Source organism: Sporobolomyces salmoneus (assembly GCF_050403485.1).
Source record: "Sporobolomyces salmoneus JCM6883 DNA, S_salmoneus_JCM6883_v1_ctg6, whole genome shotgun sequence".
NCBI classification, from domain to species: Eukaryota; Fungi; Basidiomycota; class Microbotryomycetes; order Sporidiobolales; family Sporidiobolaceae; genus Sporobolomyces; species Sporobolomyces salmoneus.
The window spans coordinates 570,916-586,322 of NW_027481157.1; the positions used below are offsets into that span (position 1 = coordinate 570,916).

The 15,407-nt window shown below is 52.0% G+C and overlaps 5 protein-coding genes across 5 annotated transcripts; 4 read left to right on the forward strand and 1 right to left on the reverse strand.

Moving 5' to 3' along the window:
- Positions 1 to 360: 360 nt before the first annotated feature.
- IRE1 (bifunctional endoribonuclease/protein kinase IRE1) lies at positions 361 to 4,691 on the forward strand (the record flags this gene model as incomplete). Its single annotated transcript, XM_076629794.1, has 6 exons — positions 361 to 1,357; positions 1,417 to 2,253; positions 2,317 to 3,189; positions 3,252 to 4,101; positions 4,169 to 4,436; positions 4,503 to 4,691. The coding sequence occupies 6 exons, from the start codon at positions 361 to 363 to the stop codon at positions 4,689 to 4,691; spliced, it is 4,014 nt and encodes a 1,337-aa protein (XP_076490421.1).
- Positions 4,692 to 5,055: 364 nt separating this feature from the next.
- On the forward strand, positions 5,056 to 6,599 carry JCM6883_006774 (M50 family metallopeptidase; the record flags this gene model as incomplete). Its single annotated transcript, XM_076629795.1, has 9 exons — positions 5,056 to 5,348; positions 5,422 to 5,431; positions 5,502 to 5,558; positions 5,618 to 5,705; positions 5,786 to 5,847; positions 5,911 to 6,163; positions 6,253 to 6,273; positions 6,337 to 6,446; positions 6,516 to 6,599. The coding sequence occupies 9 exons, from the start codon at positions 5,056 to 5,058 to the stop codon at positions 6,597 to 6,599; spliced, it is 978 nt and encodes a 325-aa protein (XP_076490422.1).
- Positions 6,600 to 7,576: 977 nt separating this feature from the next.
- On the forward strand, positions 7,577 to 9,552 carry JCM6883_006775 (uncharacterized protein; the record flags this gene model as incomplete). Its single annotated transcript, XM_076629796.1, has 2 exons — positions 7,577 to 8,137; positions 8,197 to 9,552. The coding sequence occupies 2 exons, from the start codon at positions 7,577 to 7,579 to the stop codon at positions 9,550 to 9,552; spliced, it is 1,917 nt and encodes a 638-aa protein (XP_076490423.1).
- A 1,445-nt stretch (positions 9,553 to 10,997) lies between these two features.
- On the forward strand, positions 10,998 to 11,633 carry JCM6883_006776 (uncharacterized protein; the record flags this gene model as incomplete). The annotated part of the gene is made up of 1 exon (XM_076629797.1): positions 10,998 to 11,633. One exon carries the CDS (start codon positions 10,998 to 11,000, stop codon positions 11,631 to 11,633), a length of 636 nt encoding a protein of 211 aa, XP_076490424.1.
- Positions 11,634 to 12,559: 926 nt separating this feature from the next.
- Positions 12,560 to 14,502, reverse strand: JCM6883_006777 (uncharacterized protein; the record flags this gene model as incomplete). The annotated part of the gene is made up of 8 exons (XM_076629798.1): positions 12,560 to 12,633; positions 12,705 to 12,754; positions 12,819 to 12,943; positions 13,018 to 13,125; positions 13,189 to 13,277; positions 13,344 to 13,809; positions 13,877 to 13,916; positions 13,982 to 14,502. 8 exons carry the CDS (start codon positions 14,500 to 14,502, stop codon positions 12,560 to 12,562), a joined length of 1,473 nt encoding a protein of 490 aa, XP_076490425.1.
- Between the last annotated feature and the right edge of the window lie 905 nt (positions 14,503 to 15,407).

The window sequence follows — 15,407 nt, forward strand, 5'->3', positions numbered from 1 at the left end:
ATTTCGCTTTCGCTCTGTTTCTCGCATGTTTGAGCTTTCGTCGAGCGAGCACACATAGTAATCGTACGGCGTCGTTAGAAGCTCGCTCTGCTCTGCGCGAGAAAGTAAGGAAACTGCCAGTGTCTCAGAATCTTTCTTTTTCGCAAGACGATCCGCGGTCCATGCTGTCCTGCTCGAAGATATCTGACGAGACTATACACCTTGTGGTCTGCTCGAGAATAGCATGAGACATGATCTCTTCCGACTTTTCGAGAGCTTCCTTTTCACCCAACTCTCACCTCACCCTCACCGACCTCAGACAATAGAGAACAACCCATCAGAGCAAAGCTTTCCCCTTCTACCCCCCCCCCTTGCGCCAGAATGGCCAGCAACCCGTCGGTCCCCCTCGTTAATCGGTGCAACTTCCAAGGCTCAACAAAGAAGAGATCGTTCCCGCTCATCCTGATCCTCCTCCTCGTTCATTTACTCGGCAGCAAAGGAGCTTTCGCGCAACCTCGAGGGGTCGAGCTATCCCGAAGAGCTCCTGCACCTCCTCCAGAGAGTCTCCCTCCTCATCTTCGCCGAAACTCTCAATCCCCCTCTTCGGCAACTCGTTCTCGACTCCCCGATTCGATACGACAGTTCAAGTTCAACGCTCCACCAAGCAAGACGCCCGAACAAGAGCCCGAACCCGTCGACCAACCTTCTTCCTCCTCCTTCTCGCTTTCTCCGCTCGTTCTCGCAGTCACAGTCGACGGTCAAGTTCATGCGCTCAAAAGGGATACCGGACAATGGGTATGGACTCTTCATGATGACGGAGGAGTAGCACTCGGCGGAATCGGAAGAGGGTCAAAGGAAGAAAGGAAACGGAGGTCCCGAGCGGGGGAATCAATCGGTGGACCTCTCGTGAAGAGCGTCAGTCGCCGTAGAGCAACGAATGCTTCGACTGCGACAGATCGATCTAACGAGACGGGACTATCTCCGGTGACCGATGGAAGCGGCGAGGCAGACAATTCGGGAAGGGACGATGAAACCTATATCATCGAACCTGCGGGAGATGGAGACATTTACGTCTACTCGAGGACCTCAGGCGGACTCGACAAACTCCCTCTCTCGATGGCAGAACTCGTCAACTTGTCCCCGTTCCGATTCCCAGGCGACAATTCTCGAATGTTCTCGGCGAGCAAACAGACGAAATTCGTCGGAGTTGACCTCAAAACTGGAAGATTGGTCGGAGTGTTTGGCAGCAATGCAGGATGGTGTGAGTGGGATGAGGTAGACGAGTTGACGGGAGGAACGAAAGGAGACCGCTTCGAGGAAGACTGTGAGGAAGATATCGCGAAAAGACCGGAAGATTTACTCTACATGGCTCGAACTGGTGAGTCTCCTGTATTCTGAATGTGTCTCTATACTTCAGCTCACTTGCAGTTGCTTCAGAGTACCACCTCTCGATTTATTCATCGCAATCTTCTTCACCTCTTCAGACCCTTTCTTACACGACCTACTCGTCCTCGACTTTCCCTTCTTCTCCCTCCGCTTCTTCTGCCGACTTCCCAACACAGGCGACGTGGAGCAGCACTCCCGACGCGCTCTACCTTCAACCGATGCACGACGGCTCACTCGTCTGTTTCCGCGCCGGTCGTTCGGGAGTTCATTGGAGTATCGACTTTGAAGCTCCTGTCGTCGGTGTATTCGACATCGCCGTTCCGACTTCGACGTCTTCCTCGTCAGTCGCAGGAGACGAGGAGATCCACCCTGTCATGTTCGAACAACCTCACCCTCTCCTCGTCCCGGATCTCCCTCTCGACTTCACGCTGTTGCAACAAGAACCTGCCGCGACCTTCATCGGACAAGTTTCCCCATCGACGGATCTCACGGCTCAAGGAGAACTCTTCGCGATGAGTCGGGACAGATTCCCGCTCGTCCCCTTCGCAAGATTGGCAGAAGTAGCAGGAGGAACTGGTGACGAAGGACTTGGATCGGGACTCGATGACAGTCAAGACGAGACGCCTCCGATTCCGAAACGCTCAAGTTCGGACCGCCTCGATCTCGTCGGACGACATCGGCTTCGAAATCCTCCTCCTCCTTCACCGATTCACCTTGATTCGACCCTCGACCCAGCTCCTGTAACGTCTGAACCTCTCCTCATCGAGGCTGGTCCTGGTTCACCTTCGAAAGACTCGCACCCTTCGATCGAACCCTCACCGAGTCGACGATCTCCTCACTTCCCCGGTTCTTCGACTCTGCTCGCAAGCATGAAGTCATCGGTAGTCCGTGAGCTGGGCGAGCACCGACAAACGAGTAGTCTCACCTTCGGGCTTCTCGTTCTCGCCTTAGCTGCCTGGTTTTGGACGAAAGGCAAAAACAACTTCTTCGGAAAGGTTAACGCTAAGGAAGAGGGCAATCGTAACCGAAGGAGGAGGAGGAAAAAGGCAACTCCTCAACAGCAAGGTGCGCCGACTCTCCTCAGCGCCGAAGCGACCTCCGACGAGCGAGAACCAGCCTTGCCTCCGAAGAAATCGTTCTCTTCAACGGCTCTCGCGAGTCAACTCGAAGATTTCGCCGCAACCACTGGTCTTCGTCGTCGTTCACCCTCGACCCCTCCAACTCCGACTTCTCTCGCCTTCACTCCCGTTTCTCCTCCTCGACTCCGACAACGCACTCGATCTTCCTCCCTCAGCCTACCCTTCCCACCTTCGATTCCCCCAACTGTCTCCCCTTTGAAAGCTCTTCCACCTCTTCCTCCTTCCGCATTCGCTCCTGACGTCGATTCTGCCCCTCTGCGACCATCAACGTCGGCTCCTCCCGATCTTCCTCCGATTCCCCTCGACTCACTGTCGCAGGAGAACTCGTCTCTCGTTGTTGCTCCTCCAGCCGAGACCAGTTCCTCCCCTTCCTCTACCTCATCTCCTCTCCTCGACGACTCGCCTCCAATACTAAGCGTTTCGACGATTGTTTCACCTCCGCCAGACGACGACGGTGACAGCGATACCCAAGCTGCCGCGGATTTAACGTCACCGCGGAAGAAGAATCGACGAAGAAGAGGAGGCAAGGGAAAGAAGAAAGCGGGACAAGCGATGTCGAAGGAAGGTAGTCTCGATGATGATCTACCGAATGGAGAGAAAGACTTGGAAGAGTTGGCGATCGTTGAAAAAGACGCTGTCGATCCTCTCATGGTCGGCGGGTTGTCTGTTAGCGAAACGATTCTCGGTGAGTCCAAACGATACTCTTCTCTTGCGTGCAAAAGTCGCTGACGAGCACTCTATCCTCAGGTTATGGATCTCACGGTACCGTGGTTCTTCGAGGAGAGTTCCAGGGTCGAGCAGTCGCGGTCAAGCGACTGTTGAAAGATTTCGTCACGATCGCAACTTCCGAGGTCAACCTGCTACAAGAATCCGACGATCATCCTCATGTCATTCGTTACTTCTGCAAAGAACAACGCGACACGTTCTTGTACATCGCGCTCGAACTTTGTCCAGCTTCCCTCTTCGACCTCATCGATCAACCTTCTTCCTTCTCCGAACTCGTCCCCCTTCTCGACCCGAAGAAAGCCCTGAAGCAAATCGCGTCGGGACTGCGGCATCTCCACAACCTCAAGATCGTTCATCGAGATATCAAACCTCAAAACATTCTCGTCTCGACTGCGAAAAGAGGAGGAGGACTAAGGATGCTCATTTCCGATTTTGGACTCTGCAAGAAACTTGACGTCGACGAATCTTCGTTCCAACAGACCGTCAACCACGCCGCAGGTTCTTTCGGATATCGAGCGCCCGAAGTTCTACGAGGTTTGGTCGACCCGAACGAAACAGCGAACACGGGGGCGATGACCCCCTCGCTCAGTGTTGGGTCTGGAGGATCAACGAACACTCTCGCCGCCAGCTCGAACGGAACTTCAACCGATCCGAGTATGAGGTTGACTCGTTCAATCGACATCTTTTCGCTCGGCTGTATCTTTTATTACGTTCTCACGAAAGGGGAGCATCCGTTCGGAGGTCGATACGAGAGGGAGATGAACATCTTGCAGGGGAAGGCGAGCGTCGAGCGGCTAGATGGGTTAGGGGAAGAAGCGGTCGAGGTGCAGGATCTGATTCTAAGGATGGTCGCGAGCGATCCTCGAGAACGGTGAGTCACGAAAACACCTCCGGTCGTGTGCTCTACGGTGCTGACTCCTTGTCACCTGTCGTTGCAGACCGACAGCCGAAGCTGTTCTCCTTCACCCCTTCTTCTGGAACGCTCAGAAACGTCTTCTCTTCATCTGCGACGCCTCGGATCGCTTCGAGATCATGGAACGAGACCCTCCGACCCCGACATTGATCACCCTCGAACGCAAGTCGTCCGAGATTCTCGGAGACGATTGGACGAAAGCGCTCGATCGAACCTTGCTCGACAACCTCGGCAAGTATCGAAAATACGACGGTTCGAGCTTGCGAGATCTGCTTCGAGTTCTTCGAAACAAGGTGAGTCCTTTCCTCGTCTTCAGTGTCGTGTGTCTGTTGAAGCTGACTCCGAGGCGAGCGATACAGAAACATCACTATCAAGATCTCCCTGAACCGGTTCGCAAGAATCTCGGCGATTTACCCGGAGGCTTCCTATCGTACTTCACCGCTCGTTTCCCACATCTTCTTCTTCACGTTTACGACACGGTTGCAACTCATCTCGCCGACGAAGCGATGTTTAGCTCGACCTTCAAAATTTCCGAAGAGGAAATCTAAGCGATCTTCTCTTTCTCTTCTGTACAAAACTTGATCCACCCACCTTAGTCCCCCCCTCAGGTCAGTCGTCTTCTCATTTCATGTAGCAAAGTTACCCTTTTCGTTCCCTTGTCGTTGCGCCGTCTTCGACTTTTAGTAGTATATCCCTGTTCTTTCGTTTTGATCTTGGCATTCTCGTATTACCTGCCGCTCTTCGAATGTCGTGGCGAGCGAGAGTGAGACGACATAGCAACTAGCTCGAGGCGGCGAAGCTGCGAAGTTTCAGGAGCTGCGAAATGTGAGAAACTCACTGAGCACGCTTCCCTTCTTCCACTTTCTCACCTCATCGCCCCACACGTGTCCGACGACAGTCCCTCGATACTGAATGCCGGCAGTCCAGACGTACGACCTCTCTTCGCCTTTCGACCTCGTTCCAGATCAATCAACACTCGATCTTGGGAAAGGGATCTTAGCACCGTCCGACGACAAGCAGGATGCGGCACTGCGTGATGAAAAGATGTTGGAACGTGCTGCAGTATCGGGGTTAGCAGGATACGCGAGATTAGGGAGCTCTTTCGGAGGAGGCGGTGTGAGGGAAATCTCGGGGTCTTTAGCGAAGAGGGATACTACACTCGAACCGAATCATACGCAGAGTGTGACTCTAGGAGTCATCGCAGCGTAAGTCACCCTCTGTTTCCCGTGTCTTTGTTGGTGGATCGAGCTGATTTGTTATTCTTTCTCCTCGAAAAAGTTATGTCGTGGTGATTGCCGTCAGCTTCCATCAGTTGTGTTCTTTATTCTATTCGAGCTGACTCGAATTGATCGTAACAGATTCTGTGGAACGTCCCCGTAGTGCACTGGGTTCTGTGGCCGTGGAAAATGTTGACAGTGAGTCGAGTCCAAGTCCTTGCGATTTTTCGCTTCCGATACTGACGCTCTTTGGATAGGTTGGATTTCACGAGTTCAGTCATGCTGCGGCTGGTCTTTGTACCGGGGCGAAGATCAAATCAATCTCGCTTGATCCGAACGAAGGAGGTTCGTCCCGACTAAGACCCTTCGCTGGGTTCCAGCCGTTGTGCCTGCCTGTTGACTAACGTTTTCTCGCTTACCTTCAGGTTGCACAATGATGTCAAAGGGTATCGGATTCGTCACTCTACCAGCAGGGTACCTTGGCTCGGTACATCCTCTCTTTCCTTCTTGCGCTCGAGCGTTCTTTCGCTGAATCTTCCTCCCGCAACAGTCTCTCATCGGCGCAGCTCTTATCTTCTGCGGCTTCGATATCGTTGCGAGTAAAGTCGCCTCGATCGTCGTCGGAGTCTTCTTCCTTTTGACCCTTTGGTGGGCGAGGAAAGATTGGTTGACGATCCTCACAATCCTTTTCGCTGTCGGTGTTATTGTCGCGTTCTGGTTCATCGCACATGGAGCTGCCTTGAGGTTCTATATCCTCTTCGTTGGCGTGATGAGCTCGTTGTACTCGGCATTCGATATCTGCGGTGAGCTTTACTCTTCTTCCTCGATGTTCCGCCACTGCCTCACTGCTCCGTGGCGAATGGTCGCTGACTCTGTCTTGCCCTGTGATCAGACGATCTCATCTTCCGTAAAGGTCAGTCACGTTCTCTCGTTCGCAAGAGCTGTCTTTGACGAGCGACTTCAATATCCTTTACAGTCAACGAATCCGATGCGTCAGTCTTCGCGAAGCGTTACGGAGGGTCATCACAATGCTGGGGAGTACTTTGGGTGATCATCTCGCTCGCGCTGGCCGCGTGCGGTATTATCGTAAGTTCTCTTCCCGCGTCTTGAGCTATCATCAGCTCATTGACTGTTTTTGGTGTGTGTCCGATGTAGGCGGGTCTCGCTGTCTTCAAGGATTCATTCGCGGAACAAGCGACCAGAGGCAAAGAGTTCTTGCCGACCCGTCTGCTCTTCTAGAATGACTCGTCGTAATCCCTTGGATCGACCTGTTTCACTTGACTAGATGGACACTGCGCTTCATCACCCTGCCCTACATAGACCATTCACTGTACCTCTCCTCCGAGCCCCGGAGGCCTAGTCATACCACCCACAGACACTTCTGCAAATAGACACCTTGTCAAACTACTCATCAGCTTCTTCTCGCGGCCATCTTTTCGTGCTGGGTCGACGTAAAGCCGCTGAGCAGAACGAAGAGGTCTGCGAGACCTATTGACGCTGCTAGTAGGGATCTGGCGGTGCCTTGTACCGACGAAAGGCTGTTCGATGCACGTTCTCCAATTCAGACGTGTCTCGCTGAACGATAAGAGCGACTTCTTTGCTCTCAATCGACTGTACAAAGTATCAAGCATCCCCAAGCTATACCGACCAGCGGATCTCGTGCCTCGCCGCTGCAAGTAGCGAAGCAAATATCGAACTTGAGCTCAATGCGTTTCTCCTTTGCGACCGCCAGATCGATGTCAAAGGGCCAATCGTGAGGGCAGAGTCTTTGGAGGGTCTTCAGGTAACCTAAAACACCGGTGCAGCACATATAGCCGCACGCTCGCCGCGATTCCAGAGGTCCACAGTGTACGGAACCACTCGGGATTCTGGATGAGAAAAGCTCAGATTTCGCCGCTTTCGCATCTCGTGCTTATCCCATCGAGGCTGACTGACTTCATCGCGCTTCCCAGGTGTTCAGATTGCAGGCTTACAGGCAGATGAGGAGCGCTGAACTCTGAAACTTCGCCAGAGTCGCCTGAAGCTCGGGAGAGTTCTCTGACTCGGCGGCTGAGATGCTCCCATCTGTTTCCAATTCATACAGAGGCGCTGTGTCACTCGATAGACACAGCAGTAAGAGGTCGAATTGGTGAGAAGAGGAACTCCCTCGCGCGTGTTTTGGGAATATTGTTGATCTTGATCTCCAACTCTACCGCGTCTTCTCAATTCACCTCGATATGAGCGCAGCACCAGACTCGCCATCACGCAAACGATCGTACGAAGGCACGCCGTCAGTCGCGGGTGACTTTGTTCCTCCTCCTCCCGTCGCTTCATCTTCATCCGACCCAAACAAGCGACCACGAACAGATGGAACTCTTCAAGGGGCAGAGCAAGAGAACGAGGATGCTAAACAGTCTACCGTCAAGGATCAATCGGCAGGAGGAGGACTACTCGCTAATGATGAACCGGCAACAATCTCGAAGAGGATGACCACGGCGCGACGATATCTCGCTACTCAGACCCATCCAGTCATCATTCCTTCCTACTCTACCTGGTTCAGCCTCGCGTCTCTACACGCAATCGAACGAAGATCCCTGCCCGAATTCTTCAACGGCAAGAACCGCTCAAAGACTCCGACAATCTACAAGGACTATCGCGATTTCATGATCCATACCTATCGACTCAATCCTTCAGAGTATTTGACCGTGACGGCCTGTAGGAGGAATTTGGCGGGAGACGTTTGTGCGATTATGAGAGTTCACGCTTTCCTCGAGCAATGGGGTTTGATCAACTACCAAGTACATACTGCACACGACCATCCTCTAAGTTGTCATACTGACAGCATTTCTCGCTGTAGATCGACGCCGACACTCGACCTTCTTCCCTTGGTCCTCCCTTCACTGGCCATTTCCGCATTCTCATCGATTCTCCTCGCGGTCTAGCTCCTCTCCATCCCGGCACAAAACCTACTTCTAACCCTTCCGCGACTCTCCGCACCGACCTCATCAAAACGGATCCCTCTCGACCTGGCGCTCCCGACGCTCGACTCTCTTCCGAAACCGCTTCTTCCCTTGCCGCTCAAGCTGCCGCCGCTTCCTCCTCTGACCCCTCTGCTCCTACTGTTCCCGAACCGAAACCCTGCTACACCTGCGGTACGACCACGACTTCAGTTCGCTACACTTCTCTCCAATCTCACGGTTCGATCGCTCTCTGTCCCGCCTGTTATTCCGAAGGTCGATTCCCTTCATCTCTCCATTCTGGCGACTTTGTCCGAATCGACGCAGGGGATGCCTACTCTCATTCAGACTCGAACCCATGGAGCGATCAAGAAACTCTCCTCTTATTGGAAGGTCTAGAGATGTTCGCCGAAGATTGGGATCAAATCTCGGATCATGTCGGGACGAGGACAAAGGAACAATGTATCGTTAGGTTCTTGAAGCTGCCGATTGAGGACAGGTTCTTGGAAGGAGCGGGGAACGAAGTTGGACCGTTGAGACATCTCAAGGCGATTGGAGATCAGGAGGATAACCCCGTCATGAGTGTCGTGGCATTCCTCGCGAGTGCTGTCGATCCCAAGGTCGCGGCGAAGGCAGCGGGAGAAGCAATCGAACAACTGGAAAAGAGTTTGAGGAAGAAAGTGGAAAACAAGGAGGAGGAATCGAAGGAGGACGCGATGGAAGTCGAACAATCTACAGGGGGAGGAGGAGGATCGACAGAACCTACAACGAACGGCGCCCAACCTAACGGGAGAGAAGAACCGGAAGACAAATCGACTTCTTCACCTCGCTCGAATTTACAAAAAGCTGCCCTCGTCGCTCTCGGTTCCGCTGCCGCGAAGGCTCACGCTCTCGCACTCGAGGAGGACGCTTCGCTACATTCTCTCGTCACCTCGATCGTGGATGCCCAAGTTCGTAAGCTCGATCTGAAGATGAAACATTTCGACGAACTCGAATCTCTCCTCGAAATGGAACGTCGCGCGATGGAACAACAGAAGCAAGAGATGTTCAACGAAAAGGCAAAGATGCAAAAGATGATGAACGAAGTCATGGGCTTATGGCAACGGGCGAAGCAAGGTCAAGCTGGCGGAATCTCTCAACAAGAAATTCAAAACGTTCTCAGTCAAAGTACCGGCAAAACTCCTCAAGCTTTCCCAGTACAAAACCCTGGTCCTCCACCACAAAGTCAAGATGAGGAAGTCCTTCACTTGTCATAGAATCTCTTTCTCTCTTTCCTTACCTATTATTCCGTCGTGTCCTTTGTCTCTCTGGGCTTTCACCGTTGTTCCTATGTAGATCTGGATGAAAATTTGTACTCTGTACCTTCTGAGGTAAAGGGACTCTTCTCCTCCTTCTGCCTCGTTCTCCGCAACTGCCCAGATCCTTGCGAATTCCTTGTGAGAATAGATTTTTCGAAGATTTTCTTTCTGTATTCATGGCTCCGCTCGCTATTGTAACGCTTCTAGAGCGTACTCTACATCGATGTCGTCTGCTAGAACATGTCAGAGAGAGGGGAAATCGAGCTTAGCTTCGCGGGCGGAATCAAAATCTTTCTGCCTCTTGCCGACTCTTCATTACCGGCATCCATATCGTCGCGAGTGAGAACTCAGGTGATGTCTTCATCGGTAGGCTGGTCCCCGCTCTCAGGAATTGCTTGCCGGAGCCTGAAACTCATCGCCCACCCTTTCATCTCTTAGGTCAATCAGCGGACTTCAAGAGAACGAACGGAAGGTAATCGAGGTCTCACGGGGTCCACGAAGGTAAGCGCGGCAATCTGCGTGAAGGGTGTCCTCAAGCTGACCTCGCTTCCGTGAGAAAACAGGCTCAGGTCGACCGACTCTCTCGCTTGCCCGTCGAACTCCTTGACTACATCTTCGAAATCGCAGCTTGGTACTGGCTGACGCCTCGCGGGATATCGAAGTCACTATTACCCTCGCAGGAGCGAGCAATCTCCGAAGAAATTTTCGTTCATTCGTCGCAACACCTCTCCAAGCTTCTTCCCATTCTCGATGCTCGACCAGACAGAGGTCAATACGTCAAGAACTTCTTCCTCGAGTTGGAGGATCGGCGATGGGAGGACGTAATGATCTATGCCGAACAGCTTTTACGCCATCTGCCGAATCTCATCGAAATCGAATTTTTCGCAACCAACCGCGCAAGCGTCCCTCGGTCATTACTTCAGCCAGGACTTGTGCCCTCACTTCGCATAATTCGGTTATCCGAGCTCGACTCCTCGATCGTTGACTGTCTGAGCGGGATCCCAACACTCCGTCTTGTCCAATTTTCCCACTTCTCAGATGAAGACGGAGAGGAGGAGGAGGAGGCCGAGCGAACATGGACCCCGGCTCGTCAAGTGCTTGAACTTGCCATACACGTTAAGTATACCTTACCTCACCTCGACAGAATCCGCGACAAACTCCGTCGATACTTCCCATCTGCGGCCACCACCTATGTCGACATCACATACCCAACATCGGTCCCTTTCCTTCCATTCTCCGACATTCTCGATTGTGAACTTCTTTCTCTCCGATTGAAAACATGTATCGTCCTCCGAGACCTTAAAGAATCAATTGACCATCAACTTCCACGATTTCCGAAGCTCCGGTATCTGTACCTCGACTCTCCCTTCCACTCCGAATCCACACAATGCCATCTCGCCAACATGCCGAATCTTGTCTCTCTTGACCTTGGGTTTTACGGGCAACGACCTAATCTCGACACGCTCTTCATGAGTCTCTCCATGGATCGCCTCCCGCACCTCCGATGGCTTTATATCAACTATGTCAACCTCAAAAAAGGCGAACGATTCGATTTCTCAGAAGGGGACGACTACCGCGACCCTCTCGGCGTCACTCAGTTATCCGACATGCCGGATTGGAAGCTTCCCTGGAATGAAGACATCTCGGAACACGTACTTGAAGCTATCAAAATGGAGGAGAAAGCGCGACGATTCAATCTCGCGGTCGAAAGCAACCTGTCGCAGCTCGTTCAAGTTTTCCACCTTCAAATTGTCGAATGTTACAATCGAGCGGTAGGAGAGCTGTACTTCAATGGCAGAACAGACCCTTTGGAATTCGCCCTCGCGCTCGCCGCAAAACACGGACTGGTTATCGACGTAATCGATATCGACTGGAGGAAGGAAAGTTTGAGCAGGAAGGAGCTCGACTGGTTTCATGTCACACTTGGCCCAGTCGCCGGCTTCGCAGGAGGCGACAGGTTCAACGTGTACGGAATCATGCGCCGAGAACCGCCAGAATCTAGCGAGGAGGAGGAAGACGATAGCGACGACTCGGATTAGGGTACGGAAGAAAGCGAGGCTGACTAGATTAAGAAGAGCAGATCGTCGTGAGTGGTCGTCTCATTTCCTTCCGGAGTGCTCGGCTTGCCCGCTAATTCATCTGATTTCGAAGTCTAGAGAGTTTCAGAGCGGAAGATTATAGAAATGACTCGATGCAGGGGTTAAAAAACTAGGAGGGCCTCGAAAAGAGTCGATTGATCCTATGATTCGAGAAGATCCTTATCTGGTGCTCTGGTGTATGGATTGTTGATAAAAGTGTTGCAACGGCAAGAAAGGACTTTGCGAGTTTTGACTTTCGGCGTTTCTAGTTTTCAATGTCATTATTTTCTTGCAGCGGCTTCGCTCTCGTCCAATGATTGCTCCATCTCTCAGACTGCCTGGTTCTTGCGAGATGCTTTCGTTGTAGAGATTCGCAACCCACGAAATTCGGCCAAAGTTCTGCCTCACTCTTTATTGTACGTTCGCCTCATCACGATGCCCTCACCCAAATACCCAGCGAACTCGCCTCAAGTCTCGCTAGCAACGGTACTGATAATACGAAACGCATGGCAAGTGATCTATCCTTCATTTCGAGTCCTGCAAAGGGAGATGAACCGAAAATCGCAAAATCTGCAATTTCCTCGAACTGGCTAACTCGAGCAATCGGCGTTCCCGGACTCGACTCTAGAAAGAGAGAGGTTTTGCAGCGTCACTGGCGCTTCATTGCGAGAGAGTTTAGGCAAAAACGATAGAAAAGGATCGAGAGCAAGTCTATAAAACAAGAGGAGTCGGTATAAAAAGATGGATTGGCTTTATACAAGTGCGGAATAGAAAGAGAGGAGGGGATGGAGATGGGATAGAACGAAGAAAGGAATATATATGCGAGTGGGACGTGGATGCTTCGGAGAAAAAATTGTGACAAACAAAGTGAGAAAGGCGAGAGTCGTTTAGAGGTCGTCGAAGAGAGCTTCGGGCGACATCTCGCGTTGACAGATTTGGTAGATCTTGTGGAATAAGGGGTCTAGCCGTTCGAACACGAGCGGTCAGCATCAGACAAACTGGAATCGAAAGGAAAACGAATGTGAAACTCACATCCTTCAAGACGGTTTCGGGCCTCAAGGAAAGTGTAGACTTCCTCGGCACTGTTCGTCACAAACGAGTGTCAGTTCGAGAATCGTGACTGCGCGATGACAAGAGGTAGCTTACGTGATGACACCTTGGAGTCGTTGACCGTTGAGCAATTCCTTCTCCAACTCGTCGAACGATTTTCCACTCGTAACGAACGCTTCAGCGCATTTACGGTTTCGTCCTCCGAACGAAGTTGTGATGAGCTATATCGGGCGAACAAGCACGGAGAGAATCAGTCTCAATTCACAAAGGAACGAAAAGAATGAGAGGGACTCACATCAGCAACACCGGCAGAGTGATGACTGAAAGTCGAGGAGCTGGCAGAAGGGAAGAACTCGAGGGTGAAAGCAGACATTTCGAGGAGACCGATACGGATAATAGCGGCCTGAAGAGAAAAAACGTGAGCTTCCACGGTCTCCAGCGAGAATTGAAAACAGCGAGAACTCACCTTGGTGTTTCCACCTTTTCCGAGTCCATCGGTGAATCCACATCCTAGAGCGACAATGTTCTTCAAAGCTCCCGAGAGCGAAACACCGGCTGAAAGGAAGGAATACACGAAGGTCAGTTTGCGAGAAAGACCATTTGAGCGAATTCGTTACTCACCAACATCGGTGACGGCGTGAACCCTGAACGTCGAAGTCGAGAAGACTGCCTCCCAAAGGGCGCAATCCCTCGGCGAAGGGCATCCAATCGTCGTTTCACAGAATTCCTCATTTGCGACTTCGAGGGCAATGTTCGCACCTCCGAGCGCCGAACAAGGAAGTCCGAGTTTCTTCTCGAGGATCGAAGGGTAGGTGTAAATCTCTGCGTTCTTCGTGTCGACTTCGATACCTTTGATGGCGGAAATCGCTCGAGCTCCTTCGGTTAAAACTCCTGGTTTCGAAAGTTCCTTGATGACGGGAGGAAGGAATTGATGGGGAACGCAGAAGACGATGAGGGTAGCTCCTTTGACGACTTCGGTAAGGGAAGGGACGGCGACGAGGTTTTCGGGGAGAACCATCTCGGGAAGGTAACGAGCGTTCTCATGAGTCTCGTTGATGATATCCGTGAGGAGACCCTTTCCAGGAATCTGTTCGAACGTCAAGAATGTCAGTACGGACGGGTCTGTGAGAACGGAGAAGCGGAGAACCACGAACCTCGCGTTGGCGAACCCAGAAACGAACTTCTTCATCGAATCTGTGCATTCTCTCCGAATGGTCAGCGCAATTCAATTTTGGCTGAGAACTTGTGATAAAATTCACCCTTCACGTTCAGCAGCGTTCTGAGCTGCGAGCCTCGCGAGAGCGGTACCCCAGGAACCAGAACCGATAACACAAACTTTTTCTTCCCTTCCCGTATCGTTTCCCGTGAATTGATCGTACTTGGCCAAGAACGGAGCCAACGCGGGTGAACTACCTCGTCGGGGTACGGGAGTCTTGAGCGAGTTCTTGCGCGAGAGGGAACCTCCAGTGACCGAAGGACGACGGCCGAGACTCGATTCTCCTTCTTTCTCTTGCCTGTCCTTTTCCGAAGTCATCGAGAGTTTGTTCAGCGCCTTCAATAGAGGAGAAGGAGGTCGGGAAGAACCCGGGGTCGAAATGCCTTCGGGCGAGGGAGCGCGCGATCCAGGGAGAGAAGCGATGTGGAAGCCGAGAGGAGAGGCGGCACCACTAGGGGCAGGGGATTCATTGGGAGTACCGAGGTTGGAAGGAGGGAGATGGATCGATTCAGTCGAGGCAGTCGAAACCGCTTCAGGGCGAGTAGGTTTGTTGGATTCAGACATTTTTGGAGTTGGTGAGAATGAGCTAGACGATCCGGTCGCTAGTGTAGGGGAAGTTATGTGCAAGGTTGTGAAAGTTTGAGTGGGTAGAAGAGAGAGGAAAGAAGGAACGCCAGTACGGACAGAGATTTCTCCTTCTGAGTGACGTTTCACGAACCCCTTTTCGACTTTTTCGCCTTCAGAAAAAAGCTTCGGACTGCTCGGAGAAACTCTCTCAAATCCCGTTCGTTTCAGAATCCGTCTTAATTACAGTAACCGGAAACGACGAGCTACCGTAGCCACTCAATCTCACTCTTCTGCTCTCCGATCCTCGCGAGGGACAGATTTTTTTTTTGAGGGTGGTCGAAGTTTTCTTCTCGAGTTTCCCCAGATTGGTGACGAGATCTCTCTTGGTCGAACCGAACGAGATTCACTCGTAAGCTCGGGGCAAGCGCAAGCATCGTCCATAAAGCTTGAAGCGAGCCGAGCGAACAGAGTTCTTCGCTCGAACGGAATCTAAACAGAATGAGAAAATTGAGAGACCTTGGGCTCACTCACGAAGGGCTGATTGACATTCACGCTGTGCAAATCTCGACTGAGAACGCTGTAACGAGGTGTAACGTGGAACGTGGAAAGGAGGCGGGACAGATTGAATCGTCTCGTACGAGAAACAGCTATGTCTCGCGAGTCAGCTGGTCCCTTTGTGTCGTATGCTCAACGCCACCGACAGACTCACGGAAAGGAAAAGAGTCTTACAGGAAACGGAAGAGGAGACGATACTACTTGAGAAATCAGAAATCGGAAAGGCGAGAATTCAGGGAAACAATGATATTTGGGTTTTGATTCGAGAGTGAGTGGAGCGTGTCGAGAGGGATTGTCTTATTGTCGGAGAGAGCAGGAGAGAGGGGAAGGAGCTGGAATTGAGGGAG